Source organism: Podarcis muralis, chromosome 8 (assembly GCF_964188315.1).
Source record: "Podarcis muralis chromosome 8, rPodMur119.hap1.1, whole genome shotgun sequence".
Classification (NCBI taxonomy): Eukaryota; Metazoa; Chordata; class Lepidosauria; order Squamata; family Lacertidae; genus Podarcis; species Podarcis muralis.
In genome coordinates, this window is record NC_135662.1 from 41981580 (window position 1) to 41999756 (window position 18177).

The 18177-nt window shown below is 44.6% G+C and overlaps 1 protein-coding gene across 3 annotated transcripts in view; it reads left to right on the forward strand.

Moving 5' to 3' along the window:
• Positions 1-18177, forward strand: part of GAREM1 (GRB2 associated regulator of MAPK1 subtype 1) — an 84739-nt gene that overhangs the window by 22951 nt on the left and 43611 nt on the right. For 2 of the 3 annotated variants that reach the window (XM_077933070.1, XM_028737077.2), the window contains exon 2: positions 4291-4431. Coding sequence is in view for 2 of the 3 variants with exons in the window: in XM_028737077.2 (XP_028592910.2) it covers positions 4291-4431 (141 nt within the window). In the remaining variant the exon portion in view is untranslated. Of the gene's footprint in view, positions 1-4290; positions 4432-18177 lie in introns of those variants that run through there. The other variant, XM_028737079.2, reaches the window with a different exon arrangement.

Below are 18177 nucleotides of genomic sequence, written 5' to 3' on the forward strand. Positions count from 1 at the left end.
ACTCATTTGATTTATGTTCTGTATTCTGAAATTCAATAAAAATTATGCAGAAAAGAAAAAAAAAAAAGGAAATGGTTGGTTGGTGGTTGGAAATGCAGTGTGTTTTATCGGCATAGTGCGGTTTCCCTTGGAGGCTGGTGCATGGCCTGTTAGGGTCACGATCAAGGTAACACTTTGCCAAGGTTCATCTTGACCAACCAGCCCCCCCCCTCACACCCACCTCTTATATCAGAGGCTTTCAACCTTTTTGAGTCCATAGCTCCCTTAATCAACTACATTCTTTCTGCGGCACACCTGTGGGGCTTAGGAGCCCAGTTATGTCACCCCTTGCCTGCAGAGCTGGCAGCCCCTCACCCTTTTCAAACACCCTCCCTTGTGGAGTGTTCTCTCAGCCTCCTCTCCTTGGGAGTCCTCCAGGCAGCAGCTGCTGCTGTCCCAGGTCTCTGAGCTGTCCCACCCACCTGCCCCAAAGAGTGGTGTCTCCCAGAGGTTGGGGGGCCCCAGCCAGCTTAGCTTTCTGAGGCCCAGGGCAAGTTTACTCAGCCCCCCCCCCCCTTTGCAGGGCCTGATGTGCTCATGCACACAGAGAGAGAGAGAATCATAGAGCTGGAAGGGACTCTGAGGATCATCCATTCCAACCCCCTGAATGCGGGAACAGAGAGAGATTGCTAGAGTGATCTCATTAACCTAATATTTCTTCCTTTGAAGGAGCCAGATTGCATTCTTCCTTGCTATAGCTTCCCTCAAAGATCATATGCCAAACTATGTGGGAGTACAATTAAATGAGCCGGAGTGGGATGTATTTCACATCTGCTGATTTCATTCCTATGTAGGCATAGAAAATTTCATCATTATGAATGGAGAAATAGGTCTGTTATCACTTGCTTCCATTCTAGAGCAATGAGGCAGTGCCTTTGAGCTTTGTTTCTAGAAGTGTAAAGGCAACATCTTTCTCTATCAGTATTCCCGTATTCGTTGGCTTGGGAATTACAGTGCTTGTCTTTAGCTTGGTTGTTTATTTTAAAGATTCCCTGAAGTTCCTCCATAGTGAGTGTTCAAATACTGAATTGGCATTGTGTTCTTGGGTTGTCTTGCAGCTTATAATAGGATCATATCTACAGCTCCATTTTTATCCCATTGATTTGGGGGAAGAACATATTTTTGTCATCCCCCCTTCTCAGATTGATGGAGTGTTTATGGATTTGTAGGGCAGAAACATAGACTGAGACTATTGGTTATAGGGTTCTTAGAAAATAGGTTTCTGCTCTGGTTGCCACCCTCTAATTAACAAATGCAGTGTGCATTTTGTACGTAGAGAGAATGGTTGCTGGCAAATGGTACAGCTAGATGCCATCTTAATGAATGTATTACTAATGAGCTTTTGTAATATTAGCTCATCAACACCCTCACTATTCCTGTCCAGTTTTAATTATGTGTGGCAATCAAACTTTGAGAAATCATTATATAAGCACTACAAAGGCCGCATCGTTTTTTGGCACAGGGCATTCTGGGATGGTTCTCCCCCCACACACACACTTTTTACATAGCATGCAATCCATGTTTGTGTTATTGCTTAGCAATTCCTGAGCTTGTCTACGTTCTAAAAAGATTTCCAAAATCCAAATAATGAACTTTCAGGAGAACACAGAGAAATATAGTAGTGTTTGCACTTTCACGTTTGAGTGCTAGCAAAATGCCAGTAGCTAGTTGAATCATTGCACAACAGCCTGTAGGCAAGAAGTGCTATTTCTCACTGACTATAAAAACATGTATTGAAGTGCATGAGCCATATGTCTGAGTTTAAAAAAAAAAGTAATTAAATGTCACATTGAATAATATTTGTATGAAAGATTTGAGGATGTCTGAGATACCAGAGAGATGTAAATTGTTTTGGTAATGTATTCATACTTGATAATAGCAGATGAATGTAGAAATAGCCATTTTGAAAAAGGGAGTGCTTATCAGTGTGCTGCTCCACATTAAACAATTGATTATGCTCAGACTAGTGTGCTAAGAATGAAGATTCCTGAGGTTTTAATAGAAAGATTAAAACAGAAAAGGGCATTACTAAAGTTTCTTTTAAAGTTTCTTTTGCCTGCCTGTATTGTAAGATGTGAGGAGTATATGACTCACATGTTATATTATTGATGCATTATTTATATTTATAAGCCATGTCCTGGCCCATAGGTTTCCAGGGTGTACATAAGAAAATGATTAAAAAAACAATAATTTAAACAACACTTAAAATCATACTGTGTCAATGAAAACAGTTCACCAACAGCATCAAAAATAGCCAAACTCACTCACAGACATTGTCTAAAATGCCTTTCTGAACAGATGCATTTTGTGGTCTGAATAACTTCCTTTTTCTTTTAAAAGTTTTGAGGTTGCACAGGTTGTTAGGTGGTCTCCTGTCATGTTTTAACTAGGCCCAGATCTGGTTTAGCTCCACATACAATAATGCGGAACACATTCAAACCATTTCCAGGGTTGGAGGTAAAATAAAGGAAATAAAGATGCATGGCAGAGAGGAACAAAACAAGTCAGTTAATGATGATGCTTGTTGATTGTCCTGCTGTCTTAGCAAGTTTCATCAGATTTGAACAATAGGGAAGACTACTGTCTTGGGGAAACTTCATTCATAGGAGCCATGGCAGCATACTTCTTTCTAAGGGCAGAAAAACACTTCACCAATCTGGTTGCAGAAAGAATATTGGGTATTAAGGAAAACCTCACTGGATGTGCTTCCCTAGCATCCAAAGAAAAGAATCGTGTAGCAAAGTGTGAATCTCCTTGGTATTCATATCCTGGATTTTTCCACTGCCTGTAGCAGAGAAAGTGTGCTTACGTGTAGGCAGATGGGTGTCTGCCCTGGATGGCACTTTACAAGTGTGCCACCCAAGAAGGGAGAGTAGGAAGGAGGTACAAGTCATGCAGAATCACCACAAGCGCAATATTCAGTGACCTGGTTCCCAGACAGGAGGGATTACAAAGCACCTAAATTACATTGTGCTATAGCACCAGTAGGTGTTTCACAACAAAAGGATTGGCTTGAATCAGAAAGCAGGAATTCGGGATGGGTTGGGAGAGGATGGGAAATGCAGTAAATTTCCTCCTGAAATCATAAAACATGTCTACAGAAAACCAGTGCCAAATTGAAGTATTAATAAATTTCTTTTGGTCTCAGTTCTACTAACACATCTTGATCCATTCTGCCCCATTCCAACAAAGAGACATTAAAAGAATTAGAAAACATTGTGACAGGATAGCTTGTTTCTAATTATATGGGTTTGGCTCCAGCCTAAGTTACAATTTCAACTAACTTAGGCCTGTGCCAGCCTGCTTGGTTTCTTCCAAACTAAAGTTTAGGAATTTGCATGACTTTGCCATGATTTATCAAGATGATTCTGTTTTCTGTGTTAACATAGGTAATTTCAGCATATAATGTGCATTCAGGTGGATCCAGAATAATAGTAGCCTTGAAGTAAAAGACTAGTAGACAATTTCTGAAGAGACATGGCTCAGTAGCTCATAGGATCAGGTGTTTTAATGGCATCTCCTTACTAGTGGAGGGGCACAATTACTGCACCCCCAACTCCAGTGATGGGAACAGGAGCAGCCTTTGACATGGTCCTTTGTTGATGGCATTAATTTTTATGAAATGGGGTTTTTTTTTAGAAATGGAAAAGATCCCTGCACCGAAAAATATAACTGTGGGGGGAATGTCATTATGGAACATGTTCCACCCTACATCACTGTTTACCTATCAAAAGCTGGCTTCAGAACACAGCATAGCAATCCAAGGATTATTATAATATTCCTGAAACTTATAAAAGAGGCACAGCTTGCACTTTTTTTTTGCTTTGGAGAGAGTAGGGAAAGATGAGGAATTTCAATGGAAATTGAAGATGGATGGATTTGCCCTGCTTGCCAGACACTGAAATGGCAATGACAATAGGCCAGAACTAAAAAGTAACAGTATCATTGTAATATATATGTTTGCATTAAGTTCAATAAATCTTGCTGTAACCCTGTGAGAATTTGGCACTGTAGACCCACAATGCAGATGCAGTCCAAAAGCTGAGACAGCTATTTGCCTAAGACCACATACTAAATTCATTGCAGAGATTAGATTTGCACCTGGGATTTCACAGATCCACCAGTTGGCCACTATACTAATATACTATAATATATTAGCTCAAGCATTGTATGTGGTATCTGAAAGTATTCTACATGTTGATTATGGTATTGATTGTTTGCTCTTTTTTTCTTTCCTTTTTTTTTTTGCAGGAGAAGCTATAGAAGGTCTTAGGGAGAGTGATTACCTTTTGATTCATTCATGCCGACAGTGGACCACAATTACAGCTCACAGTCTGGAGGAGGGACATTACGTCATAGGGCCGAAGATAGAAATCCCTGTGCATTATGCTGGTAAGTGTGGCTTTGGCTCTGAACTGCAAAATAAAGGGTGACTGAGTTGCCCACCAATTACGCCAGCTTTTTGGCTGCTTGGCAAAGGAAAGCAAAATTGACAGCAAAGGTGACTATTACTTTAACAAAATAAGTGCAGAAAAGGAGCTGTATCTCATTCCTACAAGCTGATGATACGCACCAGTATAAACTGCTAAATCGTGATTTTAACTAGGAAAGCTTCATTAGCTGCTGGAGAAAAGTGGTACAAGTCTCATGCAAAACAGTCCTCCAAAGTTGTTTTGAAAAAAGATCAGGTGCCCAACTACATCATGCCTGAAAATGTACTGAGCCACATGACAGCCTACTTATGCCTGTTCCTGGCAGCAGTGCTACGTGCTTCTGAATAAGCATGTGGACTTGGAACGGGTGCCAATCAGGATCATTTTTTAAAAAACTTACTTTCTCTTGTAAACAACTATTGTTTAGTCTAACCTATGACATCGCTGCAAGTTCATGCATGCCTTCCCTTTCTGCCGAGTTCTAAGAGTTCCCTGTTGTCTGGAATAAATAGTTGTGGCCAGTCTGATGCTTTTCCTGGGGACTTTTTTCATTTCTCTTTCTCCCTCTGTTCAAGGCTCACCAGGCCCCTTTTTAGTGCGGGTTTTTTTTAAAAAAATAAAAAATAAAGTGACAGCTATAATTTGAAATTTCCTTAGCTGCATTTAAGCTTCCTTTCTCTTATATCTTTTTAAAACTGGGTCAAGACTGCAGTTCTAATCAAAACATTGTCCTTTTGCTTCACTGTTCCAAAAGGTCCCTTGGCCTGCAACAATGAGTGTGTTGGGGCAATCATGTCTCTGCTTAAGAAGACAAGATAGGAATGAGCCTCAGAATCGCCTAGGCCAGTGTTTCCCAACCGGTGTTCCGCGGCACACTACTGTGCCGTGAGACATCGGCTGGTGTGCCGTGGGAGGGAGGCGGGCGAGTCGGGCGGCGAGACGCGGGGCGGCGGCGGCGAGCAGCGGCTGCCCAGCGCGGGGCTCTCGCCGTCTGCCTGCCTGGCTGCCTGCCTGACGCGCAAACCCCCGGCGCAGGCGCCCCGCTTGTTGACACAGGAGGGGAGGGGGGAGAGGAAACGCTGCTGGTGTCGCTGCTCCTCGGCGGCGGCTCCTCCTCTCAGCCCGCCCTGCCTATATTTGCACCAATCCCCGCCCACTAAAGCATTCGCGCCTCCCAATGGGAAGCCTTGCCGGGCGGCGGGTGCTGCTGCCTGAGAGTTCTGAAGCCAAGCCCACTTTCCCAGAGACTGGCGGTTCTGAGGGATCCAGGGCAGGGCCGGCGCGCGCGCGCTTCTTGCTGCCCGGGCGCTTGCTCTAATCCCGCCTTCCCTGGGAGGGAGGGATGGCGGTGGCCGCGAGCGTCCGGGGTGGGGCGCGCGCTGGCTCTCCCTGGCGGCCCCCGTGCCTGGCGTTCTATCAGTGCGCCTCCTCTCTCTTTCCCCACCCATCCTCCACGTGCTGCGCTCTAACCCGGAGTTAGAAGCAAATTAGAACACGCCCCCCGTGTGTGGTGTGTTTTTTGTGCTGCTCCTCTTTTTTTAGGGCTTTTTGGCGGCTTTTGGGACGGCGTCGAGGGGTGGCCGCCTCAGCTGCCGCCGTCCCTCAGTCCCTCGCTCTGCTGCCTCCTCCCACCCCGGCAAGGGGGAGGGAAAAAACTTTCACTTTTGTGCGTCCCTCCCGGCGTGACGCTGCGCGCTGACGTCACGGGGCGGGGCTTTAATGGTGGTGTGCCGCGAGATTTTTTTCCGGTAAACAGGTGTGCCGTTGCCCAAAAACGTTTGGGAAACACTGGCCTAGGCAGCCCTTTTGATCCTCCCATTGTACAAGCAAGTGAACAGAGCAAGAAGTCTTCCATTAATTATAGTTAACGATAGTTCAGACAAAACGGGAAACTATAATTAATTGAAGAGTTGCATTTAGGGAGGGGCTATAAGGACATTCATAGCACAACTTACCACACTTGAGTTATGATCATATGAGCTCTCCCACTCATTCTTAAATAGTAACCTCCTGTTTTCAGCAATATGTGAAATATATCTTTTTTTCCTCTCCTTACAAAGGAAAAATAATTATAGGGTAGGGGTTGAAGGGACGGGGACCTGGGGTAGCCTTCCCCAACCTATTGTCCTCCAGATGTTGCTGGACTATAACTCCAATCAGTGCCAGCCAACATGGCCAGTAGTCAAGAGTGATGGGAGTTGTAGTCCAACAACATCTGGAAGGCACCATGTTGACCGCCTTTAAATAAAAAGTGGTATTTAGGAACACAACTGGCAACAATAAATCCTATTAGCATTTTGCAGTACTGAAATTTGCCAGAGTTACTGGTACATCTATTGTGAGGCAATCAGAGGCCAGTTTCCTACTACGTACACTCAGTGGCTCTATGGATCAGTTGGCAGGCTTTTTCTTGAGAGACTATTAGACTTTAACTGCAATTTAAAGAGTACCTCTGAGGGCCTTTATAATTTGATCACTATCTGATAATGTTACTTGTGTTTGTCATAATGTGCTCTCTCTCACCCAAACAACTCATTTATGAATTTAGTGATTCTGCAAGGAAACTAAAAAGCAATACAGAGGTGCAATTCAGATGAGTAGTATAAAAAGCAACTTCATCTTCCACATTAGAGGCACTTTCTCGTCCTATCTTCAGTTTCTGAATCTTAATCCCCTGCATTATATGATACAATTACTACGGGGAACTCATTCAAAGCAGTTACTGGTGTGGTACATTTGTTATGTGGTTTCTGCATACATTCCACTTGTAACATTTCTTTCCTTTTGCTTCCCAAACCACATCTACATCATCAGCAGAAAATAGTTGTAAAACATTGATTGCCATGGCCTTTCCTGAAGTCCCCTGGTTATGATTGCTGTGTGAGTGCTGGTTTTCTTCTGCTACAGTTACCGAGATTCTTTGGAGAAGTTATTAGTCTAAATAGCTTTGCTTTGTGGTGCAGATACAAATCCATGAATGGAATCTAGAAATTGAGGTTCTACCCAGTTCAGTTTAGAATGATTAAAAAAAGAAGACCAGCACCTACATATAATCTCATATAAGGTACCCTGCCCGTACGGGCCAGTCTTGATAGACTCTAGGGTTGTGCGCCCATCTCACTCTATAGGCCGGGGGCCAGCGCTGTCTGCAGACACTTCTGGGTCACGTGGCCAGCGTGACAAGCTGCATCTGGCGAGCCAGCGCAGCACACGGAACGCCGTTTACCTTCCCGCTAGTAAGCGGTCCCTATTTATCTACTTGCACCCGGGGGTGCTTTCGAACTGCTAGGTTGGCAGGCGCTGGGACCGAGCAACGGGAGCGCACCCCGCCGCGGGGATTCGAACTGCCGACCTTTCGATCGGCAAGTCCTAGGCGCTGAGGCTTTAACCCACAGCGCCACCTGCATCCCATAATCTCATATACCCATGTGGAAATAAGATCAAAAATATTGTGCATAACGTGAAGTATATATGGGATATATGCAATAGAGTAAATATTGCAGAAGTTCAAAGGCAAGAGTTTGCTCTTGTTTGACAGCACACAGTGTCTTTTCCCAGGGTTAGTGATGCCAAGTCTGTCATCATTAAAGAGTAAAATTCTGTGTCAGGGAGTTAACCATGTTACGAAATGATTAAAGGAGCACTTGCTACTCAATATGCTTTCTAAAAGAACTGAACATTGTTTCCTGATCCAGCTCAAGGTTGAAAATGGGGTGGATTGACTTAAGCATTTTCCGGCTTGTGTGTGCCCATGTTAGGGATTTAAGAGTGTGGTTGACCTCTTGAAAGAGCAGTCATGCATTTTTTCTGTTTGCCTCAGAAAAGCAGAAATTATACCCATGTAGAGCTTCAACAGGGACACGGGTGGTGCTGTGGGTTAAACCACAGAGCCTAGGACTTGCCGATCAGAAGGTTGGCGGTTCGAATCTCCATGACGGGGTGAGCTCCCGTTGCTCTGCCCCTGCTCCTGCCAACCTAGCAGTTCAAAAGCATGTCAAAGTGCAAGTAGATAAATAGGTACCGCTCTGGCGGGAAGGTAAACGGTGTTTCCGTGCGCTGCTCTGGTTCTCCAGAAGCGGCTTAGTCATGCTGGCCACATGACCCGGAAAGTGTACGCCGGCTCCCTCGGCCAATAAAGCGCCGCAACTCCAGAGTCGGCCACGACTGGACCTAATGGTCAGGGGTTCCTTTACCTTTACCTTAGAGCTTCAACATGGATCTATGCAGTGCCTGTGGTTGATGGATGCTGCTCTAGGAAGAGGAGAGAGAATATGTGTCTTGCATGCAGGCGTCTTGTGACAAACTTTAAAGGGATACAAGTTCTAAATCCAGAAGAGGGAACAAGGAGTTGATAATATTGTTGCCCAGTTTGTTTGTTTTTATTAAAGTAATGTATACACAGACCACTTCCTGTGTAAAGATCTTGAAGTATAAAATTCCAGTGAAGATAAAATGTTAACATATAAAACCAAATTTATTAAAATATACATAAAATCCAAATGAAATGGATGAGTCAACTAGTTGGGATAAGCCTGAGCAAACTTACTTTAACTGTCTTTGGTATAACATTTTATTTATTTTGTACAGTTTATATACTGCTTGACTGTAAAACAACAACCCTCAAAGTGGGTTATTGCTGCATTATTCAAAGTGAGGGCAAAGTGGCTACATGTGAAGTCCAGGTTCTTCCATTGTGGCATTCAAGTGCCTTGAAATCTGACTGCCGTGGTGGTGGGGACTACAGCAAGCTCCAGGTGATCTGCTTCTTTATCTTAAGAGCTGCTAGAGGGGAAGAGAAGGAAGTTCTTCCCCAGAACCATCTCCTAGATCTCTCTGTATGTTGGGTCTTAGAATGCATACGCTAAAAAAAACCAGCCCCTTAAATCTTTTTAAACCCTTAATGTTCAGACCTTACTATAACCCTCAAACATAATTGAAGCCATCCCATGGTATCTGGGCTTTCTGCCAGATGGGGGCATGCTCTGTCACAAGGCATCTAGCTCTCTTCCTACTTCTTTGCAATGAAGAGTGCCACCACGGCATCACACTTCAGTGAGATCATTTGTTTAAAGTATTGGTTTTACGTGAGGGGAACTGTTCTGCCTTATTTACAAAGAAACACACTACGGTGTGTTGCAATTCCTTGTTTACAAAGAAACACACTACGGTGTGTTGCAATTCCTTTAGACTACAGAGTAGCTGGAACTACTGTTAGGGCATTAACCTTGCCTACAGCTCTTCTTGAAACTCTTTAGTTTTTTTTCAAATTGGTGGGGGAAACCTAGCTATTCTTTAATTAAAAAAAAACAACAACCCTAAAGAATAAAGCTTACTTCTTTGTGTTGTATGGAGAGTGATAGAGGCACAGTGCCTCTGAGTGCAATGGAAATAACATGATCAGCACATGTCCTAACATGTTGCTTTTCTGAATATTTTCAAAGTTTCCCCCTGTGCAGCTATACTTGGCTAAACTTGAATGCTACTTTGTACACAGATTTGATGAGTGAAGCAGTTGAGCTGCAATGAATCATTGTCGGCTGAGCTAGTTTCTAAAAGGATTGGACTACTACTTTGGGCACACTGTGCTATGGTGTCTAGATCAGTGTTTCCCAACCACTGTTCCGCGGCACACTAGTGTGCCGCGAGATGTTGCCTGGTGTGCCGTGGGGAAAATTCGAAAGTTTTTTTTTTTTTTTTGTAAAAGTCAAATTAGGTCCTAATCGATCCCTCGAGCGCCTCTTGTCCGTTATTGTGATGCATGAAGCGTGTTCCCGCCCACTCCCCGCCCTCCCTTGCTTCTCTCTCTCTCTCTCTGTGGCGTTCTCCGCCGCTTCCTGCTGGGCATGCGCAGCTCGCCTCGCGCTTCCATTCCGACCCCTCCTTCCCCCGACTACCCCGCCGCTCCGTTCCTTTCTCTTTCTCGCGTGTCAGAGAGCGGCGGCGCGAGCGCGGCGGTTCCCTCAGGGCTGACGGAGGGCTCGAGGAGGAGGAGGCAGGACGTGGAGGCGGAGAAAGCGGCGGCGGCCACCCCCCACCTCCGGCTCGAGGCCCGCGTAGAAAGCTGAGGGGGAGAGATAGATAGAGGTGGGTGGCGGTGGCGACGACCACGACCAACCGCCACAGTAGTTGTAGCGGTGGCGACGGCGAGCAGGGACTCCCGCTCTCTCTCCGTGTCTCTCTCTCTCCCCCGGGCCCGTCCGTTGAGTCTCCCGCGCGCCTCGGCTACAAGATGAGCATCGAGATCCCGCCGGGTCTGACTGAGCTGCTGCAGGGCTACACGGTGGAGGTGCTGCGGCACCGGCCGCCGGACCTGCTGGCCTTCGCCGCCGAGTACTTCGCCAAGCCGCGCTCTCCTTCCTGCCTCGCTTTGCTGCCTCCTCCCCCCCACCCCCAAAGCTTGGAGGTTCCCCGGCGCCGACCCGCAGGTTTGACCCCCTTCTCACACCTGTTTGCGCTCCTTGCACGGAATGGGGCGGATGGGGAGGAACGGGGCTCGCCGCTGCCTCCGCTCGCCCTCCCCCCCTCCGCCGGCGGTCCCGCGATTCTTGGCTTTTTGGCGGTTGGCACAGAAGGAAGGCAAGGGGGAGGGGAAAAAATTGAATCTTACACTTTCGTGCGTCCCTCCCGGCGTGACGCTGCGCGCTGACGTCATGGGGCTGTAATGGTGGTGTGCCTCGAGATTTTTTTCATGAAACAAGTGTGCCTTTGCCCAAAAAAGGTTGGGAAACACTGGTCTAGATCAAGGGAAGTAATAGTACCACTCTATTCTGCCTTGGTCAGACCATACCTGGAATACTCTCTAGTTCTAGGCACCACAATTTAAGGAGGATATTGAGAAGCTGGAACATGTGCAGAAGAAGGCAACCAAGATGATCAAGGGTCTGGAAACCAAGCCTTAGAGGAACTTTGGAGGGAGTTGGGTATGTTTAGCATGTTTAGAGACAGAGATGAGATATGATAGCCATCTTTCTATTTATCTGTACACCGGTAATCATATCATTCATTCTGATTATTCGTATTTGCCCATGCAACGGAAGCCTGTTACACCAAAATGCAAGCAAGTTAATAAGCTGCCTTGAGTGCCCTGTGGGATGACTGTTGCTGAGAGGGGGGTGGGGGGTGGAGTACAACCCTGCTGATTCTCTTGGATGTCTTGTGGCTTTTGATGTTATCAGCTGAATGGGCTGTCCAGGCTGGGTGTAGGAGGCACCACTTGGCAATGGCATCAATCCTAATTGGATGTGCTTTGTCCATTCTGGGAAAACTTGTGGGAAACATAATTAAAAATAAAAGTACCAAGCATTTAAGAACAAATCTTGCTGAAGAAGAGCTGGCATAGTTTCTGCAAAAATGATAAGCATAGGGGTGATTTAGTGGGCATTGTGTAATCTGGACTTTCAAAAAGCTTTTGATAAAGTCACTTGCCAAAGACTGCTGAGTAAGCTTAGCAGTCATGGGATAAAGACAGATGTTTGTCCACACATGCATTGGTGGGGACTGTTTTATGGACAGCATTTTAATTGGGCGGGGGGGGGGGGTTAGGCAGGTGTTTGGCATTCCTAAGCAATAGATTTCCAGGCAGGCTAGAACCTTGAAGCTTTTCTGCTTAGAAAATGCTATAGGGCAGAATGTTAAGTAGGGGACAAGTCTTTCCACCTGGGGGGGGGGGGGGGAAATGCTGGCTATGGACACAGGAATTTGGTGTTTTATTTCAGCATCGCCATGCTTCCACTGCAGATTCGTATGCATGTATATTGCTTTGGGTCTGAAGCTTCCTAGTGAGAAGAGGAGGGTAATCACTGTGCCAAATGAATAATATTTGGGTCAGGGCAAAAACTTGGCAGGGAGCTAATTGTGTGAGCCAAGGTTGCTTCCTGCAAGGATCACTTAACAGCCAAGCATAAAAGAACAAGAAGGGAGGATCTGGGCATGTGTGGGAGGAAGAGGGAGGAAGAGTGAGACCCAGCAGCTGGGCTCCAGCTGGCTAGGATTGTCTTAATCCTGGAAAAAGAAAACCAGCCAATCTTGCTTCTACATTTGTCTGTTTGCTTGCCATAGCGTTTTCAAGCCTTTAACACTGCTATTAAATATAATCCCCTATTATGTAATCTGTAGGTGTCTACCTCTCCATTATCTCTTCCTCCATAATCATTTCCAACTTTGGGCATGAAATTATAGAACTAGAAATTACCCCCTTGAGGCTACTCTTCCCCTCCCTTGCCGTTTTCTGGGGGTGAACTAGGAATATGTGTGCTCTTACATAGTCTCTGCTTTCTTCCAAGTGTTTCCAGGGTGGTCACATTGGAAAATGGAGCAAATGCACCCACTTTTCTGCTCTTCGGTTTCTGGAAAAGTGCGGGAGACCTTCCTTCTATTTGTCCACTCTACTTCAGAGCCTAGTACATCTGTGTACCCCAGATGTGTCAGAATGCTTTGAACCCAAGACTGCTCCAATTCTTTTTTTTTTCTCCTTTCCTTTTAATAAGTCTGCTCAGTTCCCTTGCCTGCTCCTCACATTTCTACCCTTGCGTGTTCTTTCGTTCACAAACCCTGAAGTCTCTTCCTGGAATCATTTGTCTTTTCTACTCCTTGTTATCAGACACTCCTTCATAACATTTCCTCCTTTCTGAAGTATGATTCTGACAGCAACCTGAAGGAACAGGTGCATAGTTTGGGCGAACTCCTGGATCTAGTTCTGTCATTAGAGGCACCCATTACCTCGGTGGCTAAGATCAGGATAGTTTGGCTCACACGCACAGGGAACTTCAAGGTTGGAGTAATCTTTGTGGGGCTACCCTTAAGCTTGATCTGGAGGCTGCAACTGGTGCAGAATGCAGCAGCTACATTGCTAGCTCCTTACTTGCTAGTCTCCTTCTGGGCCAAGTTCCAGATTCTGCTACTCAAATATAAAGTCATATATACAGTGGTACCTCGGGTTACATACGCTTCAGGTTACAGATTCCGCTAACCCAGAAATAGTGCTTCAGGTTAAGAACTTTGCTTCAGGATGAGAACAGAAATTGTGCTCCGGCGGCGCGGCAGCAGGAGGACCCATTAGCTAAAGTGGTGCTTCAGGTTAAGAACAGTTTCAGGTTAAGAACAGACCTCCAGAACGAATTAAGTACTTAACCAGCGGTACCGCTGTGTGTGTGTGTGTGTGTGTGTGTGTGTGTGTGTGTGTGTGTGTATTGGGACCAGGTTACTTGAGAGGCTGCCTTATCCTTTACCTCTGTTCACTCTCTGAAGCAGAGCCTCCTCTCCTCTCCCCTTACAACTTTGTCTTCACTGGGGTTGTTTCCCCTGTTTGTAAATTGTTGTAGCAACCCAACTCTCCTCCAGCCACCTTTCAAAATCATTGGTAAAGGAGACCAGATACAGCCCTTGGATCCCAGAAATATTAATTCCACCGGGGAAGGAACTGTTTAAATTGAATGGCTGTTTCAATCTGTAATGGATTTGGGACTCCTGATGCTTTTAAAAGGAAGGCATTGAAAACACCTATGGTGTCGGGTTACGTCATACTGTTCAATGTTTGCTCAGATGTGTATGTGTTGCACGCCTTGGTCTAGAGAATGCTGGTAGGAAGTGTGGTTGGAATACCTCAGTCAGCAGTCCTCCCCATGGAAACCAGAAGCGCTTCATGTCTGGGAGTCAGTGCCAGGCACGTCAGCCTGGCCTATTAAAGCAACTGACATCATAGATTTCTCGGACTGTGACTGAATTGTGGTACTAGGCAGCGGCTGTTGCTGAACTGAGGTTCACTGCTTAGCGGTTCATTGCGAACAAATACCTATTGTGTGCATTACACATAATGTACAATCACTGAAAAGTCATCTATAATGCTAAAGCATTTTCTCTATGCATTGTGGGGAGAGGGGGGGGGGCTCCTTCACTGCAAGAAACCAGAAAAATCGAAGTAGTCTGAAAGCAGACCGGAACAGATGCACTGTTCGTTCTCAATTAACCTGGATTTATTTAAAGTGTCTGAGTACTAATAATCTTCTTGCTAGTATAGCAAAACACTACCTGCATTGCTCTCTATGTAGTGTGAGAGAGCCTGGGGAAAGTGCATGATCCATTGTCTCTAACAGTTGCAAATAACAGATGGCAGCATAATGTGATTCCGTATGAATCCTAAGCACTTTGGCCTTTTATAAATTAGGATTTATCAAAGAGCCTGCTCTTTCCAGACAAGTGTTGGTGACCCACTGACTATAAAAGTGCACCTTGCAACTTAATAGCTTTTCTTTCACACAATTGGCTTCCTGACCAGACTGAAACCTTAGCAGAAAAAGGATTCTTTTAACATGAAAGCAATTTTGTGAATTTATTAGCAAAATTATTCATCTCTACTGAACTTCTTCTCCTCCTCCTCCTCCTCCTCTTCCTCCTCATTTGATTGATTGATTTTTAAATGCTAACTTGTATTACTTTCCTTCAGGGCAAGGACATCAGCCCTGTGACCTTCCAAAAGTTGTTGGACTACAACTTCCATCATCCCAAGCAATTGGTCATACTGACTGGGGCTGATAGGAGTTGCAGTCCTTGCTATATAGAACAATATCTCTGGCTATGGAATTAAGGGGCTCACATAATTATTAGGGGGTTGGTTCATATTTGATGACCTTGATGTGTTCCTGCCCCACTCACCTTTGATTTCTCAGCAGGGCTGTGCTCATGCAGAGGTGCTGATGTACATGGGGACAAAACATGATGCCTACACTCACATTATCACCAGCAACTCTTTACCTCTGTGCTATCCAGGGTTTCGATCCAGAACCTGGCCTGGGAGACCAGGGATCAAATCCCCCACCCTGTGAAGAAGATCACAAGGGGACTTTGGGCCAGTCACTCTCCCTCAGCGTAACCTACCTCACAGGGTTGTTGCAAAGATAAAATGGGATGGGAGAACCACATAACACCACCTTGAGTTCCTTGGAGCAGGAGGTAGTATATGAATGAATGAATGAATGAATGAATGAATGAAATAGCTAGCTGCAAATTCTATAAATGAGTTTGAGATGGATCGTGCAGCTAATGGAGGAATGTGCACAATTCATTTCCTTTACTCCTCTTATTGGCAATTTGCCCCTACACCCCCAGCTTTGGGGCCTAAGTTTCAGTGGGTGTAGCTTACTCCTTCTAAAAAAAGGTAAACCACTCGTTCTACTACTGATCCACTGCTATCTATCAAGTTTCTTTAAACTAGACATTGGATACATTTTTTGTTTGCAGTCTTAGACCAGTTTACTCCTGAAAGTAATTTGTCTCCATCTGCTTGGAAAAGCTACATGTGTTTTACATAAACAAACTATTGGAGATTTTTCTTTTAAGGTTCTCCTTTTGTGGTGTGATTTGGTTTTGTTGCTCTGATTCCCTTCAGTTTTACACAAGTGCTGTGACAAGTCAAAAGGGACAGCACAGTTTGTATCCTAAAGCGACTCACAGAAAATCGCTTACTGGAGAATGTAGATTATTCCAAGTAAGAGTGAGCTAATATTGGGAAGGGATGATGATGATTTTAAATGCATCACTGACACCATGATAAATGTTTTCAGCTCGTACGGGTTAAGCAGCATTTGCTTAAAATAAACTCCTGAGCAGCTAGAGGAACTCTAGCATTCTTTTGCTTCTAAGCCTACCCTTGTGACTTGTAAAATAGAGTGGCATGTTTCTCCACCAAACTGCTGCAACCATCTAATTCTGTATAAGCTTCAGGGATATTGCATTCCTTCTTGCTCTTGGTTTCAGTATCAAAGAAACACCAAACATCATAACTTGAATTATAAGAGTTCTATTTCTATCTGCAGTAAAAAATGAAATAAAATATGGGTGCAAGGGGCAAAAGATAGTGTATGAAGGTCAGGGAAATCGGAGAGGTACCAGTGACTTGATGAGCAACACAAACAGAAATAAGAGTTTCAAAAATAGATATTTTTTTTTGTAGTTCTCATTTCATATTATATTTCATGAACCTGAAGTCAGGTGATTATGACTGCTGGCAACCCCTGTCTTTCTGGTGATTGTTTTTTTCCCCCTCTTCAAAATATGAGCGCACATAATGTTGTTGTTCTTATTGGACACTGCTGGGGAATTTCCAGCACCTGATAGCCACACCTGGTTAGGCCCTAAAGGTCTATTTCCCCTGTATTTCTACTATGGTACCCACTATGTCATTTCTGTAATGTTTAACTGCGTTTGAAAAAGCCCATCAAATGCATGTAAAGGAGCAACCATTGTGACGTTCAGGTGTGCTTCTTAGGTGCCGTTGGATTCCTTAATGTTTTTCAGACATTACAAAAAAGACACAATCGGACTCTAATGAAAATATTGAGGTATTGTCATGGACTGGTTGGATGCAGAGGAAATGGTTGAAGGAACCAGCCTGGGCAACCCCAAGGGAAGAAGGCTCAGAGCCCGGGGATTGTTGGTGGGACTGAGGGGGAGTAGGGGGAGTAGGAAGCTGAAGAGGTAACATGGCTTGGTGAGGAGGAAGAGTCTGTGGCAGGGAGTAGCCTTGAATCAGAAATAGAAGTGAAACCAAGAAAGTGGGATGTGGGAGGCCAAGAGACAGAGATCATTAAAGTGGCTGAAGAAGCACAGGCGTCCCCCTCTCCTGCTGCAACAAGATCTCCCTCCCCCCGGTCTCCCCAGGACCAAAAGAGGCATGACATGGGAGGAGCAGAGACAGACCCGCAGATGCAGTCTCAGATTGCTTGAGAAAAACCCACTTAGGCCTTCAGTCTCCACAGCTGCCTTGGAGGGACAATGCCTTCTGAAGAAGAGTTTCTGTACTCATTCGGCCTGGCACTCCCGTGTGGATCCTATTTTTTCTAATAAATAGTTAACTTCACTTACTCAGTGTGATTTGCTGCTGTCTCACTCCTGATAGGATCTACCCTTTTCAGCGGTGCAGCCCTCAAATGTAACCTTGAGGTTTAGAAAACAGCAGAGGAAATTTTATGTAAGTGTTCCAAATTGGATCAGTGAGAAACTCTTGCAGAGGAATGTGCTCAGTGGTCTGTAATGAAAAAGAATTATAATTAAAATAATTGCCTTATTTCTCATGTATTAATTTTCTCTATGTTAAGCTACATCCTCAGACTCTTTTGGTGCTGCTCCTGGTAATTAGCAAGGGCATTCATGGAGGTAACACCCATATTCTAGTAATTGTTCTATTCCTATATATAGCAAAGTATCTCTTAGACTGCTGATCCCATGTTTAAATGGTTCGGATATTTATTTCTCTTTGACTGTGACCCCAGTGGAATACCATGTGCCTTTTGCAGAGAGCTTCATACAAATGTGCCTTCTCAGAGTGAAGGATACTTCCGAGAACTTGCAACAGTAGACAATACCTTAGGCTGCCCGAGTTATATCTCTGATGCTTTATCTTGTCATATTTGTCTGAGTAACGGTGAATCCTTAATGGATCGTCTTAAGTGGCTAATGTCAGGAAGGTTAGTCTTCTAACTTTTAACAAGAGAAGCATAATGCAATTTCAAAACGAAAGCTTTACTTATATCAATGCTCTTTGTTCAGTTAGTAATTTTAAACTATATACAATTTAATATCCTTTCCTTATATCAATGCTCTTTGTTCAGTTAGTAATTTTAAACTATATACAATTTAATATCCTTTCCTTTCAAAGCAAATTTTGGCTTAATCTTTATATTCATTTATCTTGCACTTCTCATCTTTTAAA